At 34.3% G+C, this 26491-nt stretch overlaps 4 protein-coding genes across 4 annotated transcripts; 3 read left to right on the top strand and 1 right to left on the bottom strand.

Moving 5' to 3' along the window:
* Nucleotides 1–3333: 3333 nt before the first annotated feature.
* On the bottom strand, nt 3334–6003 carry LOC125870788 (scarecrow-like protein 3). The gene is made up of 2 exons (XM_049551303.1): nt 5599–6003; nt 3334–5104 (listed from the first exon to the last, which is right to left on the bottom strand). Exon 2 carries the CDS (start codon nt 4939–4941, stop codon nt 3535–3537), a length of 1407 nt encoding a protein of 468 aa, XP_049407260.1. The 5' UTR covers nt 4942–5104; nt 5599–6003; the 3' UTR covers nt 3334–3534.
* Nucleotides 6004–8625: 2622 nt separating this feature from the next.
* On the top strand, nt 8626–14257 carry LOC125870785 (uncharacterized). The gene is made up of 15 exons (XM_049551300.1): nt 8626–9101; nt 9725–9901; nt 9995–10119; nt 10199–10337; nt 10820–10969; nt 11057–11110; nt 11239–11334; nt 11442–11501; nt 11588–11662; nt 11751–11804; nt 11917–12018; nt 12132–12770; nt 12918–13016; nt 13284–13391; nt 13920–14257. Exons 1-15 carry the CDS (start codon nt 8679–8681, stop codon nt 14067–14069), a joined length of 2451 nt encoding a protein of 816 aa, XP_049407257.1. The 5' UTR covers nt 8626–8678; the 3' UTR covers nt 14070–14257.
* Nucleotides 14258–17789: 3532 nt separating this feature from the next.
* Nucleotides 17790–18566, top strand: LOC125871266 (putative F-box protein At3g16210). The gene has a single exon (XM_049551863.1). The coding sequence runs from the start codon at nt 17790–17792 to the stop codon at nt 18564–18566; it is 777 nt and encodes a 258-aa protein (XP_049407820.1).
* Nucleotides 18567–20823: 2257 nt separating this feature from the next.
* Nucleotides 20824–26176, top strand: LOC125871267 (receptor-like protein Cf-9 homolog). The gene is made up of 2 exons (XM_049551864.1): nt 20824–23020; nt 25053–26176. Exons 1-2 carry the CDS (start codon nt 20935–20937, stop codon nt 26174–26176), a joined length of 3210 nt encoding a protein of 1069 aa, XP_049407821.1. The 5' UTR covers nt 20824–20934.
* The last annotated feature ends 315 nt before the right edge of the window (nt 26177–26491 follow it).

Below are 26491 nucleotides of genomic sequence, written 5' to 3' on the forward strand. Positions count from 1 at the left end.
CCCTGGCTCAATTATGAAACATTTGATTAAGAAATGAGCAATTTCATCCGCCGCACCACATCTTTTAATGGTGTGGAATAGAATTTGATATTGACAAATGTCAAATTTCAATACCTATCAATGTAAAGTATAAGTGTTTAAGCATGTAGTGCAATGTGTTTTTTTTAATAATGAGGCTCCAATTAGGTTATATGTATTTTTGTTATTTTCGTTGTATGTGTGTCTTACACGTGTAAAAGAAAAGTGTATTGATATAATTTGTTCTTCATTTTATTACATTTTGATAAGTTTTTTTATGTACTTATTAGATGGACTAGGAAGGTCTGGTTGGATGATATACAAACGTTATTTATAGTTTATTTGAATGTTTGTTTTATGTTATAAATATATCATAATTTGTTTTAATATATATAAAGAGAAATTTGATATTGACAAATGTCGAGTTTTAATACCTACCCATGTAAATTAAGTACAATCCTTTAAACACGTAGTGCAATATTTTTTTCAACGTTTAAGCATATAGTGCAATATTTTTTTCTATAATATTTGTGCTCCAATCAGATTGCATGCATCTTTCTTACTTTTATCAAATTTATGTCTTCCACGTAAGAAAGAAAATTGTTTATCATTAGAAATATTGTAGGATATTAAATGAAACACGTAAACTTTTCTTTTCTTTGATCACATTGATAGAGTTTTTTATGTACTTAATAGACAAGAAAGATTTGTTGATCGAATAATATTCAAAATGACACTAATAAAATTTTTTGGATTTGGACGGTTGATGTATATATTATTTCATAATAAGCGTATTTTATCGTTTTTCAAATATAGAGAGAAAAAATTGATATTAACGAAGGTCAAGTTTTAATACCTACCAAGGTAAATTAAGTTCAAGCATATAAGCATATAGTGCAATAGAATAGTTGTATACCTATATTTTGATCAGATTACACGCATTTTTATAATTTCTATCGAATATATATCTCCCATGTATGAAAGAAAATTGTTTATCAATAACATATGATATTAATTATTAAGGTAGACTTCTTAAATTAAAATTCATATGCTAAAGTTCTAATATATACCAATGTAAAGACAAATATTTAAGCATGTAGCGCAATATCTTTCTTTTATACCACTTGTGCTCGGATTAGATTACGCACATTTTTATTATTTTTGCCGAATGCACGTCTACCACATGTGAAAAGGAATTGTTGAATAATATAAATATTATAGGATATTAATGATTTACGTAAGCTTTTCTTTTCCATCGTACTGATAAGATATTTTTATATACTTATTTATTATATAGACTGGAAAGATTTAACCAGACAATATACAAAAACGTCACTAACACTTGTTTGAATAATTATGTTATATATAATTACATGATATATCGTATTAAATTATATTATTTTTATGAATATAATATCAAATTAAATTATTCATTTTTCAATATTTTATAAAATCATGTATTTGACAAATTTTTTGTTCACATTATTTCTGATGTGTGACATTCAATGCAAATTAAATTGTGATCAAGAGATCATTAAACTATTAAATTAGAGACATAAAATGTCAATTTGTTATATTCACAACATTTTTTTACTAAAACAAGTGTGTCTATATAAAATAAAAAATAAAATTATCAAATTGAATAATTTCTCATTTGCCAATTGCCATATCAAGGTACAAACATTATTCCATGTAGTACAATACTCACATGGCATCTTTTATCTAGCAAATGAAAAAATTACTACTTGCACCATAAGGTTGAGGGTGTTTTTGTTTTATTTCCTCTTTATGTGTGTCAATAGTAAAGAGAATGATAGATATATGTGATATGAATGGCTAGTTTGAGACACTCATTTAACAAACTACACTTTCCCAATTATGGCATTATACTATAGTTTTGTTCAAAAAAATAAAAATAAAAATAATTATTTCATGGTTTATTTTTACTGTTTGACGTAGTACTAGTATACTTGTAATAGATAGTAATAGATAATAGAAGGAATACATTGATAAACCTCTCAAATTTATCAGTAAATTTTATTTGGACATTCGAATTATAGTTTGTTTTCGAGTGAATATCTCAATCTATAGTAAAGTGTTTCTATTAAACATTTTAAACTCAAGTTTTAATTTTTTTTTTACGCGTGTTCTCAAATTGTGTTGATTTTGGGGTCATCCAAACATCTGTCCATTTTAGTGTTGATTTTGGGATCTACCGTAATGAACACATCTTACTAAATGCTAAATAAGTTTTTAATATGCAGTTCTAGTTCTTTCGTAGGAGAAAAATTAAGAGCGTTAGACAAAGAACCCCTCCCCTATTTTTATGTTATAATGAGACAGTCAACATATTTATTCAAATAATTAAATACTTGTCACAATAAGAAAGAAGATGACAACTCTCAATATGTTCCTATGCAAAAGTTCATTCTCCCTCTTAATTATAGTAGTCGTGATTGATTCAAGGATCTTATGAAATAAAGGTAACTTTTTAATCGTGTTGCATTATTTTGCGGACTTCTCCTCCCCCAATCCCTTGTGCTAGAGCGTTTTGAGAAGAACGATTAGAATCATATTTTTAACTTTCTATGTTTTGCTATAGACGATGCCTATAAAGTATATAATTGTTAAACATGTCAACTGGGTTACCAATTAGGCCCAATCCCATAAAAGGGCCAGGCCCATCCAGTAATAAAAACCAGACAGGCCCAATTTAGTTGAAGAAATCTCAAATTAGGGTGGCCTGTTAGACATTTGATGATTTAGGCCTATGCCTAGTAGAACCTTAGGATAATTAAAAATATCATCCCGATGGATAGAGTTATCGGATACATAGCAAGTAACGAAACAATAGTCTGACTCATGTACGTAAGGACACCCAAAAAGGTAATTTTATTTGAAAGAACAAGGTTTACAAAAAAGAAGCATTGCGATAATACCTTTCAACTTAATCTCATCTACTGAAAATGAAAAAGAAGGTGACATGTTCATTTTGTCACAGAAGGAAATGGATATCCAATGACTAAATCACCATTTAGAATATTAATTACTAAAGATGAATATCGTGTGTACACATCAAAAAAGAAATTAATAAGTAAAAAAAAAAAAAAAGAGAACTTTTTGAATTCCGATGACTGAAACAGGTGAAAAACACGCAACTTACCAAATCAACGAAAAGTGTCAAAATGGCACATTTGGACCCTACTACATGTGCTTAAACAATACAAGTCTCAACTAAGAAATTGTGTCAACTTTAGGTGTTTGTCGATGGATTCAACCAACGTACAAATAACAAACACAACAAGAAAATATGACTTCATACAAGAAACTTTAAGAGAACATCATCTTTATTGATCCATATCAAAATGGAAATCTAAACACTATTGAGAAACTTATCACATGAGATCAAAAAAGATGACAACAAAATGTCTCACTAACTGGAGTTCTACACATTATGTTACAACAACAAAAGGAAGAGATAAATCTAAAACATTACAATGAAAACTAAGTTTAGTCTCACTTCCTACATCGCCAAGACGACACTGAGAAAAGTGCTCGATCCTGCCAACATATCACCACGCAACCATTCTCTTCTTTGATCTTGTATCCTTCACAACTGTAACTCTGCAACAACCTTCTTGCCTGCAACATAGCATAATAACTCAAAGGCACATTCCCAAAACCAGATGTGTCGAATCTTTGGAACCACTTTTCAAGCTTTTCATGCCTCTCCTTTCGTTCGATCCCTTCACATGCTATAATGTTTCTAATCTCCTCACCTAATAACATCTTTTCCACCTTTAATCTCTCTAATGATGTTCTTGGCAATGTCGATTCAAGACAATCGAATAATGCAGCATAAAAATGTAACGACTCCGATAGCCTCTCCATAAGAGTTGTCCCATTATGGTTAGAATCTTGTTCTGTTACCACCATGACTTTTGGTGATAAACCCCACAAAGCATTGAGGAAACTATCCATCTTTGTTGAACCAGTTGAACATAGCGGGGACGAAGAAGCTGTGTCATTGCTTGGACTGCAACCATTTGCCATATCTTTTTCAAGAAATTCCCCTAAAGTATTTTGGTTGACTAGTGCCCTGTGCAAGTTAACACCATTTGAATGCTTAAAAGGCAAGGGAGACTTCTTTTCATTATCATGGGCTAGAAAGGTGTGCAATTGCATAACTGAACTAATCGCAAGAGCCTCCCCCGTTTTCACGCGAAGTTTCTCAACATCAAGATCTTCCAATCTGCTAACTACTTGATTGAACTGAAAAGGGATATCCAGTTTTTCTGCTTCTTGAGTAAGCACATGTGCCATTTGATCTAACATCTCTTTTTGCTGATGAACCCCAGTAATGCGCAAATGGGGCGGTCCTTCAGGACGCGCACTCAAGTCCTGAAGCAACGCACGCCATTGCAGAGGTTCAGCAGCATTAAGATCCACAATATGAACCATCTTCTCACCTTCCATAGCTTCAATTATAGCTTGATTTGTGACCACAAACGCCACCTTCAAGAACGGAAAGATCTCGAAAAACATCTTCCTAACAAGAATTTCTTCTGAGACAACCGATAACTTAGTCGAACGCAACGCCTTATAAAGACCAGGCCAACTCCTGAGAATCCTATCAGCTAAAGCCTCAGTAAAATATGAAGCAATCCTTTGCATAGTATCTCCACTAGGAGATGCAAGTTGGGAAATATGGTCAAGTGCTATATTAGCATTCTCAAGGCTACCAGCAGCAACATGATTAGCACAAGCAAGCAAAAGATGTATCAAATACAACCCTCTTTCTTCAGATTTCAGCTCCTTAAGCCACTGATTTGATGAACCAAAGCTAGGTGATACAGACATCATTGGAAATACTTGAATCGGTGATGATGAGGTCACAGATGAAGAACCATCATCTTGTAACATTGTCACAAAACTGAATCACAACAAGGAGTTATTGGTTTCCCCAACAAAAAAAACTCACATACCTCAAAGTGTTGAATGGAAAAAAAAAACAAATTGCAAACACCCCTCACCTCGACCCTAAGGTCGTGAGCTCGAGTCAAGGGAAGTAAAAGGGTGGGAGCTCCTACAGAGAGGTAAAAAAAAGGAGTCTTGAATCAAGACACAGAATTTCCTAATAATCCAAATCAAGATAACACAAGGAAGTTCTTACAGAGGTATTAAACTGGATGTTACAGTAAAAACAGGTGAAACAAAAAAATAATCTGAACCAAACATCTATTTCAATCCAAATTTCAAAATCTCTGCAGAAAAACAGCAACTTGAATTGGTAAAAATGAAATCTTGCTCAGTTGTTGACAATCACCAAACAGAGAACATAGTAAAAACAGAACAAAAGTGACAAATTTAGGAAGTTTTCACAAAGTATGTAGAAGAGCTAATAGGTGAAAAAAGACACACAGGGTGACAGAGAAAGCATATTCAACTGTATTCAATACTAGAAACAGGTGAAACAAGGAAAAGAATCAAAACCAACAATCATTTCAGTCCAAATTTCAAAAACTCAGCAGAAAAACAGAAACTTGAATTGATAAAAATGAAATCTTGGCAAGAACTCACCAAATAGAGGAAGAACCAAAAGTTCCTTTCATTGTTTACTCAAATCATCAAAACCCCACAAAAAAAAAAGACCAAAACAAATCCTCACAACACTCACTTTCTTTACTGATAACTCAAGATTCTTGCTTTTTTCAAGTTGCTGTTAAAGAAGGAAAAAGAGAGGAAAATGAATGAGGAATTGGGATTTCTGGGGTTAAATTAAAGAGAGAAAGAGGTGGGGGATATGTGTTGTTGTGTCAGGTTTTGAAAGAGTTTCTTCATGGCTACGTTTGTCGAAAATGGCGTGGGAGTAGTTTTTGTCCTTACTGTTTTTGCACTTGTCTTTTTGCATTTCTGAAGAACATGGAATTTGTGAGAAAATGAGCTACCTTTTTTGGCTCTTTGTGTTTAGCTTTTCTTAGTTTTTCCAAAATTTCTATCAAGTCTCAACAACCCCCCACCCCACCCACTCATTATTTCGATATAACGGATTTATCTGAATTCAATATTTTCAATGCAAACTCAATCATAGACATATTAAGTGTCTCTACTATTACTATATACTAAAACCACAATGCAATAAACCTCACACTGATTTTACTTCATTTTTTTCATGTTAAGTTAGTTTATGAGTAATTCGTTAATGTATAGATTCCTTAAATGATTATGTTTTGTATAAAGTTAAACCCCTATATGCCTATTAATTAGTTATAGACATTTTCACCTTTTAAGTTAATTACTATCTATTTTATCGTGATTTTCATCTTTTATCATAATAAACTAATATAGTTTGAGGTAATCGTTGAGCATGATCTTTTTCTTTGTATAAAAGAAGAAAAACTAGTTAAATTGTTTAATTCGAAAATCTTCTTTCTACATAGAAAAAACGTAACTTTAATCCTTAAAAGAAGGGAAAAGATAAGTTTCTTTGTTGCATAGTGATTACCTTTAATTATTACTCATACTTGAGTATATGATAATGCGTTCAAAGAAGAGCTTAATCAAATCTTTTAATCAGACATCTGGAATTCATATTTTAGGTACAAAAAAGTATTAATAAGTAGCTTATGAAATATAAATTTAAATAAATCAAATTCTAATACAATATCAATTATCAAACAAAAAATAAATAAAATACACTATTAAAAACCCAACCTCCATCTCTCCACCACTTTTTTTCTTCACCTCAAAGAGAAATTTGTGGAACAACTTTTTGGTTGTATGTTTGTCATGACATAAGATGTATAGGGAATCAAAGGGTGGCTAAAAAAAGACTCTAAATATTCTTAAAAAACTAGTTGAGTCCAAACATGCCCTAACAAAAACAAGGGAAAATACCATCATTTCCTTTTGTTTCTTAGTGGATAATAGTGGGAATGGCAAGTAATGTTTTGTTTGTTTGTGTAATATAAGCCAAAATACTTTTCAAATTGGTATTTATCTTCTTTTGTCATATTAATAACAAGACAAAGAGGCAAATGAGTTAAAGAAAAAGCCAAATGTAGACTCCACCATTTATGGTTTTGTCATCCACTTGTTGAACTTTTAGCCATAAAAAATGAATTGAAAATTTGGATGGTTTTTCAAATCTATGGGAAAGTGGATGCAAACTAAACACTTTTTCTAGGGGCGGAGGTAGCAGGTTCGATCGAATTCAGAAATTTTAGTTTAAATTTTGTATTTATTTTAAATTATTCATTAAATATATATAAACATATTAGAATTTTGAATTCATAAATTTCAAATTTTGACTCTAATTCCAACTATTTTTCTAGTGTTGTAAGAATAGCCACGTTTACATGTTAAAGATGCCACCTAATTAATTAAGTTTGGTTTGGGTTTGAATTTAGTTATGGGCTTTTGAGCCCACTACCTACACTCTTTCAATTCCTAGGACTGCTTTTATTTGCCTATATGGGCTATTTACAGGAGCCCTATTAACTTGTAGAAATGGGTGGATTCTAAGTTCTAGGTATGAATTTTTCGGGAATTTAATAATTTTTGCTCATATTTTGTATAAGTATTAAAATTAAAAGATGTATAAAAATTGATCGTAACTTTTACTATTACCGCAAATTAATTTGAAATTATTGAAGAAATTCATAAACTTCAAATATCAAATATGTCCATGAACTTCACATTAATTAGATGTGTTTATAACAATTGAAAGGATTAAGGGCTCAAATACATATACAAAGAGAGAGGTGAGCGAGATAGGAGGGAGACAAACGAGAGAGTCATTGTATTCCAAATACATGCAAATCACAGTGGATACATGTATTTAGGATATCAAATACATGGCGAAAGAGGCAAGCGAAAGAGTTAGTGTGTCCTGGATAAATGCGAATCCAGGACACACTAACTCTTTCTGGACCAAATTTTGACACAATGATAATTTTAAAAAATTCACAAGAAGACACATAATTAGACTATAAACTAGTGAGATTTGTGTTGTTTGTCCTAACACATATCACATGAAATTAATTGAGGTGAGCATAAATTGACCCAAACATGGTTGTTATTAGGGAGGTGTATTGATCGGTTCGGTTTGATTCTGAAGTTTATCGGTTCGTAGATATGCTAAACTGTTATAGAACTATTTAGCTATTGGCTTATTAGTTATCAATTATTGATTGTTATCGGTTTACCCGTAAAGATTTGACACAAAAAACCCATTAAAAATTACTTAAAAACAAGGTAACAAACCAAATGAATCATTCATATGAATATCAAAATTACCGTTAAGAATCAATAACCCGATAATTAAAAAAAATCAAAATCATTATCGAAAACGCTATACCAATAACCTATTACCAATAAATCCATAATTTTTTTCGATTTGAGTTATCAATTTCGGTTCGATTTTGAACCGTACTTGTTGTTATAAAAAAATTATCAAACATCTATGCATGCTCAAACCAAACAAAAAGAACGAAAAATTCTTTATCTTTTGTGCTTTATGTAGTTGTACATTGTAGACCAAAATACCCTTTTCATATTAAAGAAGTACATATCTACCCCTCTTATCAGTCTTCTACCTCAATTTCTAGGGTTTTACAAGGGTTCTTCTTCTCCACACACGAACATATTCTCCGGCCACCATGTCTCCAATTTCCGGCCGTCACGCTTCGTCGGAGCTGACGGCGGAAGGAATAGCAGCCTCAGGTCTAACATCGGAAAAACTAAGCTTACCAACTCTACAATCAAAGATGAAATGCGATCCAGAAGGATACGAAGCTGAACTAACATTAGTATACAATCAATTCAAGTCGTCCATGGATCTCTTCGAACAACAAGCAGCATTAAATTTCACTTCCCTTAGCGGTGTATCAACTGACCCGACTGTTTCTAAGGACTTAGGTGACCGTGCTATGTTTTTATCACATGTAACTCCGTTTTATCCTAAAAAGCTTGTTAATTTCCCTAAAGAGTTAGCTCAGTTGCTTCGTTCTTCGGCTCGGACTTTGCCTTCTGGACTACGTGTTCATGTTACTCAAGCTTTGATTTTACTCGTTAATCGAAAGGTATTGCTCCTCAATTTGATATTTTTTCTATTGAATTGAATATAAAATACTAATGCATCCGTTTTGTTTTATATGTAATGCTGTTAGATTGAGCTCGTTGTTTAATTTTGACTTGTCTAGTAAATTTTAAAGCTGTTGCTCCTCAATTTGATATATCTTGCAATAACCTGTGCATCAAGCACCCAATTGTGTGAGATTAGTGCTCAATGAAGTGAGTTGAGAACCCTGAGCTCTCAAGGTCCAAATCCCATCTGAGGCAAAAAATAGTTTGTGATTTCTTTCTATTTGTCCAAGCTTGGTGGACGGAGTTGCTCGATAGTTGTGTTGGTGGTAGGTAGCAGGTATCCTGTGGATAGTTGACCATGATTATTTAAAATATTGCAATAATTTGTGCATCACATAGTAATGGAAAGTTCACTTGATATGTGTGTTAGCCATGATGGAATAATTGAATACCTTGTAATCAGATGGTTAAGGAACTAAAGTAGACAAACATTGGTGAAATATTACCCGACAAATTAAACAAGGACTGACCTAATGTAGATCAACATTGATGACATATTACCCGGCAAATTAAACAAGGAACTAGTGAAGATCAGCATTAATGCTATGTTTTATTTCAGATTGTTGACATTGGGGAGACACTTGCATTGTTCATGGAGCTCCAAATTCTGGGGGATAGGGTTTTGAGAAATTTGGCTTTCTCTCATATTGTCCATAGTATTAGACGTATGAATCAGAAGCACAAGAATGATACGAAAAATCGGGCACTTCAGAATATTTTGTTTGCTTTGCTACAGGTTTGGTTCTACCTTTTTTTTGTAATGCCTTGTGAATTTCTTTTTGGTTGAAGGTTAAAATTCTGTTTATTTGTGGTTACTAAAATGTGATAGCAAGAGGATGAAGCAAAAGCAAAAAGATCACTGATCACACTTTGTGAGCTTCATCGAAGAAGGGTGTGGTTTGATGATAGAACAGCAAATGCTATATGCTCGGCATGCTTTCATTCATCATCGAGGTAGGCTTTGTTGCTAATAGTTGCTCACTGCATTAACCCCTTTGCAACTAAGACTTTTTGTACTTGTTCAAATTCTCAGGATTATGATTGCCTCTTTATCCTTTCTTCTTGATTATGAGAAAATTGAAGATGACTCAGATAGTGATATGGCAGATAGTGAAGATGAGCAGACAGCCAATCAGCCTCAGGTTTTGCTAAATAAAGAGGCTATTTATAAGGTTGGTTCTCATATTAAATCCTCTATGGGCATTCCTTATATAATACGCATCTGTGGAGCAATAATGCCTGCACTAGTGATTACAGTGAATGGTTTATAATTCTAATGTGCGTCATTCATTAAATGGTTTTTGATCCATGTGAGCATATTTGTTTCACTCTTTATTTTCTTAGTTCAATGTGATTATTGATCTTATTTGGCATGCGTATAGAATAACAGGTCCGTTCAAGATGTAGTGCACTCCAGTTTTAGGCTGGAAGACATGCAGATGAGTGTTTGCACTTTGATCTGATCCTTCTGTGTTGGAGTGGAATAATGAGTTCCCATATTCTGATCTTTGAATATTAAAACAACTTACTTCTGGTGTCTCTATCTTTCAATACTTAACTTTGTTCAAACTCTCAAGAGAGTAATGCAAGTTTGTCCTCCGTAGAGGTAAATATTCATCAAATCTGTTGTACTTATGACTACTTGCACGTCTAGGCAAATAATAAGGGTACATCGTCCAGCAAAAAGAAAAAGCAAGCAAAGTTGCAGCGTGCCGTCCGCAGCATGAAGAAGCAGCAGCGCTTGCAATCTGAAAATAACAACACTAGTTATTATTCCCCATTAAACCACTTAAAGGATGCTCAGGTTTTTTTAGTTCTTAGTACTCCATGATTCAGTCTTTGTGATTTGGAATCTTTGGAAACGATACCTATAGTATATATTTTCTTGCAGGGATTTGCTGAAAAGCTTTTCTCACGTCTTCAGACTTGCAATGAGAGGTTTGAGGTAGATTACCTCTCTTTACTTCCTGTTGTTTTGCATTGGTGAAACTGGAATGGACTTTCCAATGTAGTATTTACTTTGGGAGCCATCACTTAAAATTACATATTTGTTCTTTTCTTGTCCCCTTCCAGGTTAAAATGATGTTGATGAAAGTAATTGCCCGAACAGTTGGGCTCCATCACTTGATTTTGTTGAACTTCTATCCTTACCTTCAGAGATATGTTCAGGTATCTAATTATGAAATTTCCTTTGGCATTACAGTTGATATTTCTTTTGGTATTGTACTTTCACATTCATACTTAAGGTTGGTGTGTGGGTGTTCTTATAATTGCAGCCCCATCAGCGTGATGTGACAAATTTGCTTGCTGCAGCGGTTCAGGCATGTCATGATATGGTACGGTGTTTTTGTTCTGCAATTTTTTTTTTCTTTTGTTAAACTTGCTAGTCTTCTCCTCCTCAGATGATATCTTATTTTGACAGGTGCCTCCTGATGCTGTTGAACCATTATTTAAACAAGTAGTCAATCAGTTTGTGCATGACCGTTCAAGGCCTGAGGTATCCAATATGACATTCATATCTCATTAGGATCATATATGTTGTACACAAATAATATTCATTCTGTATCTGTATTTTACATTTGCAGGCTATATCTGTCGGACTTAATGTAATCCGAGAAATATGCTTACGCATGCCTTTGGTACAATGTTTCTCCAAGTATTTGTCATTTATTAAGTACTAGTTAATTATTATATACTGTTTTACTTGTTCATATAATCACAACTTTTGTTATTTCATCTCTTTTGTTTTAGTTGATGACAGAAGATTTGCTACAAGACCTCGTGTTGTATAAAAAATCGAATGAGAAGGCAGTTTCTGCATCGGCTCGATCGCTTCTTACTTTGTTCAGAGAGGTATAAAGAATTTCCCTCTTTCCCTCTTTCCCTCTCTCCCTCTCGCCTTAAATATGCATGCTAAGAATCAGTGAAATTTTATTTGGTTCAACATTCGCAAAAATTGCTTGCAGGTTTGCCCTTCACTTCTAGTTAAGAAGGACAGAGGGCGCCCTACTAACCCAAAAGCAAGGCCTAAGGCATTTGGTGAGGTTAGTGTTGCCAGCAGCGTTCCTGGCGTTGAGTTGCTGGATCAGGAGGACAGTGATGATGATGTAGAGGAGGGGTCTGTTGGTTTGTCTGACCATGATGATCAAAGTGATGATGATGTTAACCCAGGCGAAGAGGATGCCAATTGTGAAAAAGATGGAGATGATGCTTCTGACAATGAATCTGGTGATGATCATGAAATTGATGATGAATGTGATAGTGATGAAGATAACAAATCACAAGCTGCTGAAGAATTTTCAGAAGATGATGATGCAATTGATAGTGCATTAGCTACTGAAGATGATGAGAGTGATGGTGAAGAAGAGGGTATTGATGGCGATATAATGCAGGATAATAATAGCTGGGCTTCTGAAGAGGATGATGTGGACGAAAAGGTCTCTAAAGGAACAAAAAGGAAAATATCTGATATTGATGTAAATGCTGCTAGTAATAGCCTTCGTGCTTTAAAGAAATTAGCAGGGGCGAACATGGAACCTAACTCCCTGAATATGGAGGATGGTATTTTATCTAATGAGGACTTCAAAAGAATCAAAGAACTCAAGGTATGCTGATTCTGAAGAAACTGAAGCCCACTTGCAATGAATACTACATTTATGTTCTTTGACTTCACAACTTCTTGTGTCCTGAGCTTCCTCCTACAAACGTGTATATCGTTTTTTCTGTAACATTTCTCTGATTTTGCTCATCAGGCGAAAAATGACGCGAGAACAGTTTTAGCACAACATGGATTTAAGCTTCCCAGCTCAGACCAAATTAGTACAAAAAGAGTTGATGCTGCTAAACTTGAGGTTAGGTGCCTTGCACTTTCACAGCATTATTCTTCTGCAGTCACTATTGTATTTGGAATCACGAGTTGGTTCAGAAGAAAATACTTCCCTTACTATCAAAGAGGGAGAAAAAAAATGCAAAATGCTTCCCCCATGTTAAGCTGATCACTGGACATAGTTTTGTCCCCTTTTGTTTGATTTACTGTAGGAGTGAGTGTTTTATTTCTTGTTAATTGCAATCTTCTGCCCTAACAAGATGCATCTTATGTTATTATTTCTACTCGTTAGGCTAACATACGAAAGAAGCTTAGCAAGGAAGAGAGACTGGCAATCATTCGGGCTGGTAGAGAGGATAGAGGGAGATACCAAGCTAAAACTGCTCTGAAAAAGAAGAAGGTACTTTATTTTTTGCACATGATTTCATTGCATGAGCTTAGCATTGCATATTTCTAAATTTCTCTTTATTACCCAGCTTTTTCTTACTATTGGCCAAGTTACGAGCTACTTACCTATTTCCTTTCTTTCTAAGAATGGGCAACTCAGCATTTAATAAGGATATCCCGAAGCACACTTTGCATCTACTTCCTTTATGCATTATAAATGTTATAAGATCTCTGGAATTTAAAGACATCTTAACTTTCTTTCCACAAGCTATCGTTTTGGAAGATTTTGAAAGCCACACTTCTTCCTGTTTTCCCGTACCAGTCACACAGGACTTCATCTCTTTCCCTTCCTACCCTGTTCTCTCTCTTTCAAATTTGCATGTCTTGCTTTCACATCTCACATAACTGGCACTTGCTTGAACTAAGGTCCTCATTTCGCGCAAAAAAACATGTGGATCTTTAGTAGTTAAAAAGGAACCCTTCTGATGAAATGCACTTGTGATTTGGATGATGTGATAACATCTGCGTTTCAATTTTGCAGACGGGTGGTTCAAGCAATCAGCAAAAAGAGCACCAAAAACACATGCCATTAGCAGCAAAGAGATCCAAGGTTGCAAAATCTAAGATTGAGAAAAAGAGAAAGCAGGCGCGCGCTGGCAAACAATTTCGAGGGAGAAAAGCTTGGAAGTAGAGTGAAGACTAGCTTTCGTCTTCCCAATTTTGTCAAAAGTAAAAATCAGAGAAACAGAAAATGTGTATTTTGTTCTTCATATTGGATCGTGCAATTTTAGTTGTGTTTTTTGTCCTAATTTATTGTAGAACAATAACGTCAAGAGAGTAAATTTTAATTCGAAAAAGCAGAGCGATTCTTTCTCTTCATATTTTTCGTTCTTAAATTTGCTATAAACCTGCTTGCAGGGTGCACTAGAGAGTTCAATTTACGATATGAAAACACATAAATAGGTTGTAACACGATTACCATAAAAGCAAGAAAATGTCTAGATCATCCATAAGCAAATACTAATCAACTAATTTTGGAAATATCAAACTTTCTGTATAAACGAATCCTATTTGAGTGGCACCAGATTGAAGACATAATCCAAATGGTCCTTTGGATGTCCTAAAGACATAAGAACGAGGTTCCAAATGTATGCAGCAGAGTATCCGAAAACCTATATTTTGGTACGACTGGTGAACAAAGACAGGTAACTTGTATATTAAATACTTTAGTTCAAGATTCTTTGACGCCATACTCTTTCATAACCCAAATCTTAAAATATTCCTTATGCGATTTATGACGAGAATAAGCACAAATCATTTCTCCCAATGATGAAACACCCCGTTTGTTACTTTTGCCAGAATAGTACATTTGTTATGGCAACGGTATCTCTCCATACATCTCATCTGAAATACTAAATGAAATCACCCAAAAAATTTACCCGCCAAAAAAAGACCAATCCAATGAAATGCCCCATGCACAAATACCAAAGAGTCGGTATGTGTTAAGATAGGGTGAATGGCGGTAGGATGTTTATCCGTTACTTTCCAAGAATCACTTTTCAATCCGAGAATTTCACTTCCTGATTTCTCATCAATCTTAAGGATCTTATAGTCATCCCTAGTTGAGTCATATCCCAATCCCCATGTACAATAGGGCCATGGTGGAAATTCTGGACGGGGAAGTACTATTGATTCTCTCGTGGAAGGGTTCCATAGCAAAAGTATCTGTTGCTTGTAATCACGAACATGGCTATCAAAAACCTCAATAAGCACTAAGCTATCGTAACAACAATATAATTTGCAAAACCATGGTTTGTATTTAGAAGGACAATTGAGTTTTTGTACTTCCTCTTTCTGACAATAAAGAAGAACAATATAAGGAATACTCTTTCTCACGACCGTACCACCGGCTAATAAGAATTTTTTGAGAATTTCGGTTATACTCTAGATGCTTCTTAGTAAAGTAAGGTTCGGAAATCAATTTCATCCAACGCTTTGAAACACACTTGAATCATAGAAGAGACCGCACACGTAGCCTAATAAGAATTTCCATAATGATTTCTTCTTGCAAGTGAATTCCTATCGCCTCATCAACATCCATCTTATTTGCTTCCTAATAATCAACAAGAATATAGCAGCCAAAGGTATACGATGATTTCAAGCTAGGGTTAATTTTTTTTTTATATAAAATATGTCTTGAGCTGAGAAAAAAAAGGCATAAAACGCATTTGACGAATGCGTTTTATGTGTAAGTTTCAATTTCTTCTTATTTGTTGTTGAAATTACTTTATTATTCCTTATGTTTAATTTTATTTGTCCACTATTTTTAAAAAATATATATTTATTTCATTTATTACTTTTATAATATCAAGAAAAAATAATTATTTTATTTTTTAAAAAATCGTCATGTCGTTGAAAACTTGAAAAACCGCTTCTTAGATTCCTACATAGAAAGAGCTGAGAATTAAAGGCATAAAACGCATTCAACGAATGCGATTTATGAGTAAAATTTTGTGTCTTTCTTATTTATTGTTGAAATTACTATATTACCCCTTTCGTTTAATTTTATTTGTCCAATATTTTAAAAATATATTTATTTGTTTCATTTATTACTTTTATTATATCAAGAAAAGATAAATATTTTATCTTTTAAAAAAAGGTCATGTCGTTGAAAACTTGAAAAACCCTTCTTAGTTACCAAATAGAAAAAGTTGAGGATGAAAAACATAAAACGCATTCATTGAATGCGATTTATGAGTAAAATCATGTGCCTTCTTATTTATTGTTGAAATTACTTATTACCCCTTCCGTTTAATTTTATTTGTCCACTATTTTTCTAATATATTTATTTATTTCATTTATTACTTCTATAATATCAATAAAAGATAAATATTTTATCTTTTGAAAAAAGTCATGTCGTTCTCAGATACCTAAATAGAAAGAGTTGAGAATGAAAGGCATAAAACGCATTCAACAAATGCGATTTATGAGTAAAATTCTGTGTCTTTCTTATTTATTATTGAAATTACTATATTACCCCTTCTATTTAATTTTATTTGTCCACTATTTTTAAAATATATTGATTTATTTCATTTATTACTTTTATAATATGAAGAAAAGATAAATATTTTATCTTTTAAAAAAACGTCATGTCGTTGAAAACTTGAAAAACCCTTCTCAGATAGCAAAATAGAAAGAGCTGAGAATGAATGGCATAAAACGCATTCATTGAATGCGATTTATGAGTAAAATTCCGTGTCTTCTTATTTATTGTTGAAATTACTATATATTACTCAATTGAAAATCACTTAGAAATACGGTAGCAAACCAAATAAACCATTTAAATGAGTTGATAGATTGTATGGTGCTCACTAACAATACTAACACATTGTAGAATAACCGAAAGTTTGAGATTTCCAGAAATAAAAATATGAAACGAAATCATAAGTCAGGGATTTTATATACCGAATAGATTAATTTGCACACACATTATTTGAGCATACAAATTTAATTTAATTGAAATTTTTAAATAGATGAGTAATATATATATAATACTTTGCACATGCATTGTAGTAAATGAGCTATTGCAAGGTGTGTCACTTGAGTTGCATAAGTGATCCTTGGACAAGATCGTCTTCCAGAGCTAAATGGAATGAACTCATATTGTTAATCTTAGCACGAACAATTCATTCTGCAATGTCTATTTGCAATCTAACATCTGAAGGGAGCAATTCCGCAATGTTTTGGCAACATGATTGGTCATCTTGAGATTCTTCATATGTATCACAACAATCTTTCTGGTAATAAGTATTAAAATCATTTTACAAGATTACATAGTACATGACTCGGAATACATGTGCACAGTACATGACTCAGATTACACGTGCCACACACACGTGTCGAGGAGCTAGTATGTAAAGAAGAGAAAACTCTAAAATGAGAAACCCTAAGCATTCAAATCAAAGAAATAGAGAAAAGGAGGCTCTAAAGATACATCAAAGGCAAATCATTTCAAAGGTATTTGTTTCTTTCTGTTGAATCTCTATGTATTTTCTGCTTGTTTGTATTTGTGTATGTGCCTGAGTTGTCCCTTGTAACGGCGCTATCTAAGTTAGCTTTAGCGTACCTCAACTATTCCACTGAATACCTACTATCTCCTAACTTAAACTCTTCCTATAGGGGCGGAGGCGGAGCTATAGTACTAGTTAAAGACTTTTGCAAAATTCATTAATTTTGGCAAAAATCTTGTATCTGTTTTAAGAAATCTATTTAATATGTATTTCGGAACCAAACAAGTTACCTTTTCTAGAATTCAGAACCCATAAATTAAACTCAAGATTCTAAATCCGCCTTTATGTAACAAGCACAATTTTTAATTGCAGGGAAGAGAGTTGTGATGCATTCAGAGGAAATGACTAAGATGGATGTTGATGGCACTACGGGAATTCACTTTGAAGAAGATATAATCACGGAAATCCTCAGTAGGTTACCTGTCAAGTCTCTTTTTCGATTCAAATGCGTTATAAGGTCTTGGATGACATTGATCTCCAAACCTTACTTTGTGAAGAAGCATCACAATCATTCCAAGAATAACCAAAATTCCCAAAAAAATTGTCTTCTTACCGAAAAACTTTCATCCTTCTACCAGTATGATCCTTCTTTGGCATTAGCTTCTTTATCGTCAGTTCAACTGGTTGAGGACGTACAACAAGTTGATTGGCCTTTTACCGGTAACGTAAAGAGTTGCAAAATGTATTGTTATGATGGCTTGGCTCTTATGGGGGTTAGTAAATATAATTATTTTCTTAACATGAGACTTTGGCTATGGAATCCCTCCACAAGAGAATCAATAGTACTTCCTCGTACAAGATTTTCACATGGAATAGATTTTACTTGCGGATTGGGATATGATTCAACTAGTAATGACTATAAAATCTTTAAGCTAAATGGTGACAGATCACACAATGAAATTCTCGCGCTGAAAAGTGGTTCCTGGAGAAAAATTGATAAACATACTGCTGGCATTTATCCCGTCTGGCGGTCTACTATGGACTCTCCGGCATTTCTACATGATGCATTTCATTGGGTTTGCTCACTGAAGAAGTCTGTGGTTTCATTTAATATTTCAAATGAGGTGTACGCAGAATTACCGATGCCAGATGTAAGGTTCGTGATTTCCCGACAGTAATTTCATCATCTATGGCATTTCGGTATTGGGAGGAATGCTTTGTGTTTATTCTACTCATGCTCATAAGGACAAGTACAATTTTAACCTTTGGGTAATGAAAGACTACGGTGTCGAGGAATCTTGGAATAAATTGTTTAACATACCAAGTACCGATCTTAATCCAATCTCCCCGAAATACTGGTTTTCAGATGGTGAAGTGTTACTCCTTTGCATACATTTGGTACATAAGCATTCTGTTTTTAAGACATCCAAAGAAGCATCTGGTTTTTGGCCTCAATCTAATTCGCAGCGATTTGTGAACAGACTCGTCTATACAGAAAGCTTGATCTCACCAAAATCACTTGCTTAGTATTTACTTGTCTACTATGAAGACATTACAACCTCTTTTTCACTGCTATTGTAGCTCTTCATTGCTTGTATTGAAAGAGTGGCTGAGACCATTATACAATTTTACATGCTTAAATTTCCCAACCATTACTGTTATTGAAAGATAGAACTATCTATGATCCGTTAGGATCATTTATTAGAATGTCAAACAGTGTGATTTACAGAGTTGTAACGAGTGAAATTTTGTTATTTCAGGTAACTAACCGTGTGTTGGATATATCTTGTTCACTACTGTAACAAAAAGTGATTGTATGAATTATGATCTATCTATGCACCTTGACTATTCCGTTGAATATCTATGATCACCTAGCTTAAACTTTCTCTAAAACTATTTGATGCTAAACATGGGGTCTGGCCAATTCTCATTTCTGCTCTTTCTTTGTTTCTGTCTGCTTTCTTTTTCCTTATGTATACCTCATCCTTGCCGCAAAGATCAATGCTCCGCTCTTCTAAAATTCAAGAAAATGCTTACTCTAGATACCTCATTAGTTTGGTGTAGTTACTCTTATCCACACACCAGTTCATGGAACATGAGCAGAGATTGCTGCTCATGGGATGGAGTCGTATGTGATGACATGACTGGCCATGTCACTGAACTTGACCTCAGTCTATTCAGGGACGAGAGCTTGAACTTGTCAAAATTTTGACCATTTACACCACTATTGTTCTTTCAAGTAACAGATTTGAAGGACGTATTCCAAGTATCATGGTAGAACTCATTGTGCTTCGGGTGCTGAATTTGTCTCATAATGAATTGCAAGGTAATATACCATCATCACTTGGAAGTTTATGTGTGGTCGAATCATTGGACCTTTCATCTAACCATCTTTCAGGAGAGATACCACAACAACTGGCTTCTCTAACGTCACTTGAATTCTTAAATCTCTCCCACAATCATCTCGATGGATGCATCCCTCAAGTACCTCAATTCGCTACATTAAAGAAATATTCATATGAAGGCAATAATGGATTACGTGGATTTATGCATTGCCAAATTCATCATTACATATGTTGGAGGAATATCAGGGGCCATAAAATTTTATGAGCTTAAGTTGGCTCGAACATCATGATTATTAAAAAAAAAAAGTCTAAAACCCGTTGACATACTAATGACAAGGTGATACATAGAGTTGAAACGAGTTAGATATTTTTTGTCCTTTTTGTTTTTCAGTAATCACCTCTTATTTGTTTTACTGTCAAAAGTTCAACTTTCTGATGCAATATAGTTGAAAGTAGTACCTATTATTTTGAAAGTACATAAATTCTGCTTATGTGGGTGCAGCTAAAGTATTTATGTACAACTATACTTCCTTTCATGATTCATAAATGTACACAACAACCTCATGACCCACTGCAATAGATTACGAAGTACCTTCCCTGCAAATTGAATGAGTAGTAGCTTTCATTTCTAAGACGCGTGACTTTTCTCTGATAACGAGTGACTTTTCTGTTACATGACTTTCTAAGATAATTATCAATAATAGTGACAATATGAGAAATCAACTCTTCATGTCAGCTATATGAAATCTCAGTAGTCATATAGCTTTACCTAAATTCATCTCGATCTAGTACAAAGTCTATTAGAGATATAATGTAGTCTAGAATTATTGTTCTATGACATAATTGTTGGATTGGTCCACTAATTTAAAGGTGAGATTGAGAACCAAACATGTCCGCATCATGGCTGATAACACAACAAAACTATTTGGCCACTTGGTTAAGTCCATAGCTGAATTACATATGTAACCCGTGGATAAAAATAAGAAGCAAAAAGACAAGAACAGAACAACCAAAATTTGAATGGAGAATGAGAACACTTTCTCTGATAAATATGAACAGACAAAGAAGTGTGAATAAGAGAGACAGAAGCCGAATTGGCAACATTTGGTGGCAGTCAAACATGTTTCGCTTTGATCTTTAATATTATGCACTATATAGAATTCTACGAACTCTCTACAATTAGTTCATTGAAACGCAAAATATGATGATGGTTACCAAAATATCCTCTCTACTTCAGTTTTTCACTCTTTTATATCTCTTTACAGTTACTTTTGCTTCCACTGAGGAAACAACTGCCCTCTTTAAATGGAAAGCGACTTTCAAGAACAAAAATAATTCCTTATTGGCATCATGGACACCAAGTTCTGATGCATGCAGTGACTGGTATGGAGTTATATGCATTAATGGTAGGGTAAACACGTTGAATATTACAAATGCTAGTATCATTGGTACACTCTATGCTTTTCCGTTTTCATCCCTCCCTTTTCTCGAGTATCTTAATCTTAGCAGGAACAATTTATTTGGCACCATCCCACCTGAGATTGGTTATCTAACTAATCTTGTCTATCTTGACTTGCATATCAATCACATTTCAGGCTCAATCCCACCACAAATCGGCTCACTAGTCAAACTTCAGATCATCCGCTTATTTGACAATCATTTAACCGGTCCTATTCCAGAAACAATAGGTTACCTAAGGTCTCTTACTAAGCTATCTTTGGGTATTAACTCTCTTACTGGTTCTATTCCTGCTTCATTGGGAAACTTGACCAACTTGTCTTTTTTGTTTCTTCATGTTAATCACCTTTCTGGATCCATTCCTGAAGAAATAGGTTACCTAAGGTCTCTTGCTCGTCTAGATTTGAGGAATAACTTTCTTATTGGTTCTATTCCTACTTCCCTTGGCAACTTGAAAAATTTGCAAGTTCTGCTTCTCAATGACAACAATCTAATTGAGGAAATTCCTCCATCTATTTGCAATTTGACATCCCTGGCAATCCTGTATTTGTCGAGAAACAACTTGAAAGGAAAAATTCTGCAATGCTTAGGTAATATCAGTACCCTCCAGTTTGTGATGATGTCACATAATAATCTCAGCGGAGAACTCCCTTTGTCTTTTTGCAATCTAACATCACTACAAGTTCTAAATTTGGGTAGAAACAATCTGAAGGGAGCAATTCCACAATGTTTTGGCAACATGAGTGTTCATCTTGAGATTCTTGATATGCAGCACAACAATCTTTCTGGTACTTTTCAAAGCACTTTTAGCATTGGAAGAGCACTTAGAAGCTTCAATTTGCATGGCAATAAGCTAGAGGGGAAAATTCCACGATCCTTGGCAAATTGCCAACGATTGGAAGTTCTTGATTTAGGAGCTAATCTCCTCAATGACACATTCCCGATGTGGTTGGGGACTCTGCCAGAGCTACAAGTGTTAAGTTTGAGATCCAACAAATTGCATGGACCCATCAGAGCTTCAAGGTTCATGAAGAACTTGTTTCCTAAGCTTCGAATCATAGACCTCGCTAGCAATGCATTTACTGCAGAGTTACCTGCAAATCTTTTTCAAAATTTCGAAGCCATGAAGAGAGCTGATCAAACTGTGGAGGATTCAACTAATAAAGAAGGCGGTTATTACCAAGACTCCGTAGCTGTCGTAACAAAGGGATTGGAGCTTGAAGTTGATTCAATCTTGTCTTTGTACATCACTATTGATTTTTCAAATAACAGATTTGAAGGACGCATTCCAAGTATTATGGGAGATCTTATTGCACTTCGCGTGTTGAATTTATCTCGTAATGGATTGCAAGGTCATATACCGCCATCACTCGGAAATTTATCTTCAGTTGAATCATTGGACCTATCAGCTAATCATCTCGAAGGGGAGATACCTAAACAACTTACATCTCTTACATTTCTTGAATTCTTGAATCTCTCTCACAATCAGCTCCAAGGATGCATCCCAACAGGACGCCAATTTGATACATTCGAGAAGAACTCGTATGAAGGTAATGATAAGTTACGTGGATTTCCTAGTTTGGAAGGTTGTGGAAACAGCAGGTTTCCCAAGACAAACAACACGATACATGAGCTGGAACAAGAAAGTGCTTCTACATTTCTGAGTGAACTCAACTGGAAAGTGGTTCTTATGGGATATGTGTGTGGACTTATTGTTGGATTCTCCATAACATATTTAATGCTTTCAGCTCGAAATCCCGATTGGCTTTCTAGGATTGCTGAAGAACTAGAATACAGAATCCTTATGAGAGGGCGGAAGAAGCAGCGAGGTTTTCTAAGGCACTACAGAAGATGAAATAGTTGAGTCTAGCTATAAGAGTTAAATCTTATATCAGTAACTGATCAAATGCTCTACAAAGCAACCTCTTCAAATTGAATGAGTTGCAGCTTTCATTTGCAAGACTCGTGCATTTGCCCGAGAAACAATAAAAGTTCCATTTGTTGCTACAAGAAATGTCTTTAATGATTCTCAGTTTACCACAGATTCGAAGTTTTGATATCATCTCCTCGATTTGGTTTTAGTTCAAAACGTAAAAAGAGGCTTAAGTAATGCCCAGAAACAGAATCGGTGACCAAAATGATTTGTATTTTTTGCCAGAGCACGATGACCTATGTTCGAAAGAATAACATTAATGTGTTCTCATATCTGCAAGAAACAATATATAGATACCACCAAGTTTGCATAATGTATAATGTTTGAGCATTCTGGTTACTAACTTCTTTCTAACTAACTTTCCCTCCCAATTGATCCAACTAACTCAGCTAACAATAACTGCTTCTAATGACTTAGCCAAATAGATGCAACTCTGCTACCAAAAAATAAATATTAAATTCAAAATTATAGTATTTACTCAAATTTATTTTAATAAGTATTATAATCATTATACAAGATTACATAGTACATGACTCGGAATACACATGCAACACACGTGTATAATACATGACTCGGATTACACGTGTCACACACACGTGTCGAGGAGCTAGTATATAAAGAAGAGAAAGGTCTAAATTGTTTAACCTTTGGGCCATGTTATTGAACTTGACCTCGGCTGCAGCCTTCTCCATGGGACCATTGATATTCCAATAGCAGCCTATTCAGACTCTCTCATCTCCAAAGTTTTAAAATGTCTGTCACGATCCAAAAGCCGAGGTCAATAACTCCTTGAGCTTTTGAAAGCTCACCTCACACTCATCAGTCCACAAAAATACCACAAGTCTTCTGAGTCAACTTAGTCAATGGAGCTGCGATGGAAGAGAATGGTAATAACCCGCTAACTCAATGAAACTCCGAATCTCGGTAGGGGAAGTAGGTCTCGTCCAATCACGAACAACCGCAATCTTGGCTGGATCAACCATAATACCTTCCTTCGTCACCACAAGACCCAAGAAAGCCACGGACTCAAGCCAAAACTTGCACTTGGAATTTTTTGCGCACAACTCCACTTTTCTCAATCTTTGAGAAACGGTCCTCAAATGTCGAACGTGAGCTGTTATGAGCTTAAGCTGGCTCGAACATCATGGTTATTAAAAAAAATGACTAAGAACAGTTGACATCCTTATAATAAGGTGATACATAGAGTTGAAACGAGTTAGATATCTTTAATTATTTATTTATTATAAATAATGTATATCATATTAATAGTAGGAAAATAAAAAAGAAAAAGAAGTAATAATGTATCATATAAAAAATAGGAAAATAAAAAGAGAAAAGAAAATAACGTATCATATTAATAAAAGGAAAAACATAATAATAAAAGAGTAATACCTATCATATCAAAATAAGGAAAATAAAAAAAAAGTAATACCGTATCATATCAAAATTAGGAAAATAAAAAAAAAAAGTATCACACAAGAAGTAGGAAAGGAAAAAAAAATTCTTTAAAAGAAGAACGTAAGCATTCAAAAAAAAAAAGGCACCTCTAAAGATGGCACAAAAGTCAAATATTTTCAAAGGTATCTCTTTTTTTTCTCCCTCTAGATATTTGAATTCGGCTTATTTCAATTTCATCATACTTGAAATTTTCTTGCTGAAAATCGTGGCGTCACCACAAATTTGAATTGCAGGGAGAGAGTTGTGAAGCATTCAAAGAAAACAAAGAAGATGGATGTTGACTATTCACCTAACTTAAAACTCTGTCTATCGAGACTTAGATAGATGGATCAATGGGTGGAGCTTAGGAGATCATGAAAAAATACACTTCTATATAAAATTTTATATATATATATGCATAGATGCTAAATTGCTTTTTTTTTTTGGGTATGCTTAGCTGCATAGGGCTAACAATTTTTTTTGAATTGTAGGAGTGAGATTTGTGAAGCATCCAAGGATAATGGGAGTTCACTTGCAAGAAGAAATAATTATAGACATCCTCATCAAGTTACCTGTGCGGTCTCTTCTTCGATTCAAATGTGTCTCAATGCTTTGGATGACATTGATATCGGATCCTTACTTTACGATGAAACATTTCAATTATGGGAAGAATAACCAACATTCCCCCAAAATTCTTGTTCTTAATGGTGAGTTTCGCTCTCATTGTTCTTCTTTATCAACAGCTTTGTTATCATCGGTTCAATTGGTTGAAGATGTACAAAAACTTGATTGGCCTTGTAATCGTAGACCATTGAGTTTCAGAATGTATTGTTGTTATGATGGCTTGGCTCTTATCAAGGTTCGTGATTATCCTTGTTATGAACGCCACATACTTTTACTATGGAACCCCTCTACGAGAGAATCAGTAGTACTTCCTCGTACAGAATTTTCAGTGATAAGTGATTATGATTGTGGATTGGGATATGACTCAGTTAGTGGTGACTATAAGATTCTTAAGATTGATCAAAGAGCTCGTTCTGAAATTCTCACACTAAAAAGTGGTTCGTGGAGAAAAATTGATAAACGTCCTATTGGTGTTCACCCCGTGTTGTCTGATATGGAGGATTCTTTAGCATTTGTACATGGAGCATTTCATTGGCTTGATTCATCACTAAATAATTCTTTGGTTTCATTTAGTATTTCAAATGAGGTGTACAGAGAGATACCGTGGCAAGAGGGAATGTCCTTGGTTTTCCATAGGCATTACATAAAATATGGCCTTTCTGTATTGGAAGGATTACTTTGTGTTTATTCTACTCATATTTATCGTGGGATCTACACATTCAAGTTATCAGTAATGAAAGACTACGGAATCAAGGAATCTTGGATTCTACTGTTTGCTATAAAAGGTACTGATCTTCATTCAATCATACCAAAATACAAGTTTTCAGACGGTGAAGTGTTACTCCGTTGCAGACACGTGGAACGTAAAGGTGTTGTATTGAAGACATCCAAAGAATCATCTGGCTTATGGCCTCAATCTGATTCAGAATGTATGCAGAACGGATTCGTTTTTACAGAAAGCTTGATCTCTCCAAAGTTATTACTTACTTAGTGTTTACTTCTATAGGATCAAGATACTTTTTTCTTCTGCTTTGAGGAATCATATTTCAACCTCTTATTCATTTAATGTGCTTTTCTGAGGAATCATTGAATCTCTGTGTATTTTCTGCTTGTTTGTGTTTTTGTTTGTGTGAGTGTACTTTTTTTCCTTGATCACGGTATCTGAGTTAGCTTTGACGTACCTTGACTATTCCGCTCAATGTTGGGAGGAATGCTTTGTGCTTTATTCTCATCACGAGTCTTATACAGAGGACATTTTTAAGTTTCGGGTGATGAAAGACTATGGTATCAAAGAATTTTGGACGGA

Source organism: Solanum stenotomum, chromosome 7, assembly GCF_019186545.1.
Source record: "Solanum stenotomum isolate F172 chromosome 7, ASM1918654v1, whole genome shotgun sequence".
NCBI lineage: Eukaryota > Viridiplantae > Streptophyta > Magnoliopsida > Solanales > Solanaceae > Solanum > Solanum stenotomum.